The sequence below is a fragment of the Helobdella robusta genome, assembly GCF_000326865.2.
Source record: "Helobdella robusta unplaced genomic scaffold HELROscaffold_7, whole genome shotgun sequence".
NCBI lineage: Eukaryota > Metazoa > Annelida > Clitellata > Rhynchobdellida > Glossiphoniidae > Helobdella > Helobdella robusta.
The window spans coordinates 2,637,405-2,640,742 of record NW_008705398.1 but is presented as its reverse complement, the minus strand read 5'-3'; the positions used below and the strand labels follow the sequence as shown (position 1 = coordinate 2,640,742).

At 31.2% G+C, this 3,338-nt stretch overlaps 1 protein-coding gene across 1 annotated transcript; it reads right to left on the bottom strand.

The window, feature by feature from the left end:
• On the bottom strand, positions 1 to 1,796 carry HELRODRAFT_164900 (hypothetical protein; the record flags this gene model as incomplete). Its single annotated transcript, XM_009030838.1, has 3 exons — positions 1 to 669; positions 818 to 939; positions 1,757 to 1,796. The coding sequence occupies 3 exons, from the start codon at positions 1,794 to 1,796 to the stop codon at positions 1 to 3; spliced, it is 831 nt and encodes a 276-aa protein (XP_009029086.1).
• Positions 1,797 to 3,338: the final 1,542 nt, after the last annotated feature.

The window sequence follows — 3,338 nt, the reverse complement described above, 5'->3', positions numbered from 1 at the left end:
CTAAATGGTTTTTCGAGCCATTGCCAATTGCCAAGCAATTTTAAAAGATGCTCTTGTATAATCATCTAGAGAAGTGTGCTTTCTCAATTCCTCTTGCTGATGCCCTAACTTTTTAATACATTCTCTCAATTTATTCTCTCTAATTTTTGAGTTAATAGGAAATTTTTTATTCCAATCTTTGTGTGATGTTTTAAAATGTCTTCTAACATTATACTCTTTAACCACTGCTATGGTTGTGGAATATATCACACATACAATTATATTATTTACAAAAATGCAAAAATATTGTTCTGACCAATCGTCTTTGAACCTTCTAACGATGTCAACTTTATTCTTTCCAGAACACCTCGTTTCATTACTAATTTTAATAGAACTACTGTTTTCATTTGTATCTTCAGTTATTTGAACTGATTCATTTATGAAAAGACTAACATAGTGATTTTTTTTCTCTCCAGAATTTATTTCTGTGTAACCTAAATTTATAGGTTTAGCATCAAAACTTTGATTACCTATTTTAATAATTACATTCACTGGTCGTTTAGAGTAGCTTGCTGCTGCTTCAATTATGATTCCATCACCCCAATTATGATCTTTACTCATCATGGTCAAATAATTATCTAAACTTCCATATTCGGAAAAAATTATTTTAATATTTTCTTCCGATTCAACCTGCATTTATAAAAATTTACTGTGAGACATTATAATTATTTCTTTTCAGCATCAACTTTTATTATAATATTCATTATATTGATTTAAAATATTAAAATCATACCAAAAAACTGTGACTTCAAATATGATCAACAAGATCTTTTCTTACAGCAGAAGCATTGGACATGGGGATACCAATCTGGTCTGCAATTGCAGAAAATAAACAGTTCCCATCTTCTGGAGTATTATTTACTGTATAATTGTTGAACTCTTTTTGACAATTTGTTTGACCTATATTCCCAGAATCGAATCATCAGCAAAATAAAATGTGATTAAATGTTGAATATAAATAAATATATATATATATATATATATTATTGTCATTAAAATTTACGAAGCGCTTATTAAAAATAATAGTGTTAATTTTTCAAAAGCGCTATCCTATAATTAACAGAAATAGCTGAAAAAGTAGATAAAATAAACCACAAATAAATCAGTTCACAGTTATTGATTAAATAAATGAGTCTTCAAATTCTTCCTAAAGTTTTAAATTCCTGAATTGCACACCCTCAACGACCGTGGCAAACCATTCCATACAACCGCCCCCCACACTGCAATATTTCTTGCTCCTATCTGCAAACGAAAAACAGGCACAACCATCAAATTATCATCATCAGATCTTAGACTTGTGCCAATACGCAAATTTGATCTCTTCTTATTGAACTTGCATGTCAAATATTCTGGCGTAAATCCATTTAAAACCTTGTACATTACCATACAAATTTTATATATTATCCTTTTATTGACAGTTAGCCAATGTAGGTTCCTCAAAATTGGCGTAACGCGATCAAATTTAGCACCACCTGCAACAATTTTAGCAGCTCTATTCTGGATGGACTGAAGCATCACAATCGATCTGTTTGGTAAACCATAAAACAAGCTATTGCAGTAGTCCAAACTTGAATGGACGAACCCGTGCATTAATGACTGTAATGTTGATTTGTTCAATGATTTTTTAACTCGATTCAATCTTTGCAGTTGGAATGAACATGTCTTCACAATTGTTTTTATATGATCATTCATAGTTAGTTTGGTGTCAAAAATACACCCCAAATTTGTAGCCCTATGGCAAAACTGAACATTTTCATTTTGTATTATAACTGAATTAATACCAACCCTTGATAACTGCTGCCAGGTGCCTATATATATATATATATATATATATATATATATATATATATATATATATATATATATATATCAATAAAAAATATTACTCCTTAAAAAATAAACTTTAAAAGTGAAATTAAAAACGGTTTTTTATACTTTTCTATAACAATTTACAGTTGTTACTCCAGCTACAATGCTATATTTATGCATTTTCAAACCATTAAATGTCATCAAAGTTTGGCACTCTAATAACTAACTCTATTTTTTTAATCTTTTTTAACGACCATTTTTCCACATAATAATGCAGGTTAGACGCTTCCCCAGAGCCCATCAACAGGTGTACATTGGCTTTTCTAGGGTTTCTTTCAACATTATGGGCAGTATCAAAAGTGATCTAAAAGAAGTGAAAATGATCTGTACATTCCTTTCCTAAATAGGAACCACCCTCAATATCGACAGTTTTAGGACTAATCCAGGTCCAGGCAGTTTTAGGACACATCTAGATCTACCTATCAATCAATCAATCATCTAATTTTAAATTTAAAACATTTAAAAATTTTAAAAAACCTTTAGTTTTCTTTGACATTTTTTAAACATTTTGCCTATTTTGTTTGATGCAGGCCGCTTCATTTTAATTTTTTTAGCGTAAAGCAGACAAAAATCAAAATTAAAAAAATTCACGAAAAAACGAAATTAAAGATGAGCGGGAAACTGCATATATATATAATAGCATAGAAAACAAACCATGGAAAGCTGTTTGTGCTAAATTTTTTTGTTTGATATTGAATGCAAATTTTAAAGATGTATAGGACCACCTGAGGGCCTCTTACCATAAATTTTTTTTAAAGTGGTAAGAGTCAAAACAATAGAGCAAAGGGCCACTTTTGGCCACTGTTTTAGCACCACTGATTTAAAGCATGAGGCTTTGTGTTAGGTTAAGCAGATTTTGAATAGTTCAGTGTGGTTTTACTGCGGAAGGAGATTTATCCTTTTCTGAATGTTTAGAGGATTCAGAGTTGACTTTGCTGCAAGGAAGGCTTGTTGTTTGTAGAGTTTTATCCATTCCTGCCTGGTTAGATGATACAATGTTCAATTTGCTAGGCGGATGGCTTTTTTCCTCATTGTGACGTTTATGAAAGGTCCATCATCTGTAGGAGAGTCAGGGTATTCTGACCAGGGATGTATTCCTGACACTGATACAGCATTGCTATTGTTCTCTTTGTTTTTAGTAGTTAATGCTGGTGTTTTGATAACAGAGGAAATCTGGTTAAGATTTTCAGAAAATTTTTTAATACCTGATGCTAACATATCACAACTACAGTATTTGTCCATTTGTTTGTACTTAGAGAATCATCATTTGAGTGCAACTGGCACGTCAACCATCCTAGTTGAGTCAATGCTTGTCCAGCTGTTTGGAGCAATTCACCAACTCTTTCCGTTGAAGACATTTCATTTTAGAATTACTCCAACTTCATAAATTTTCCAAGTAAATACGGCAAAAGTCAATGTATTTTCTTTGC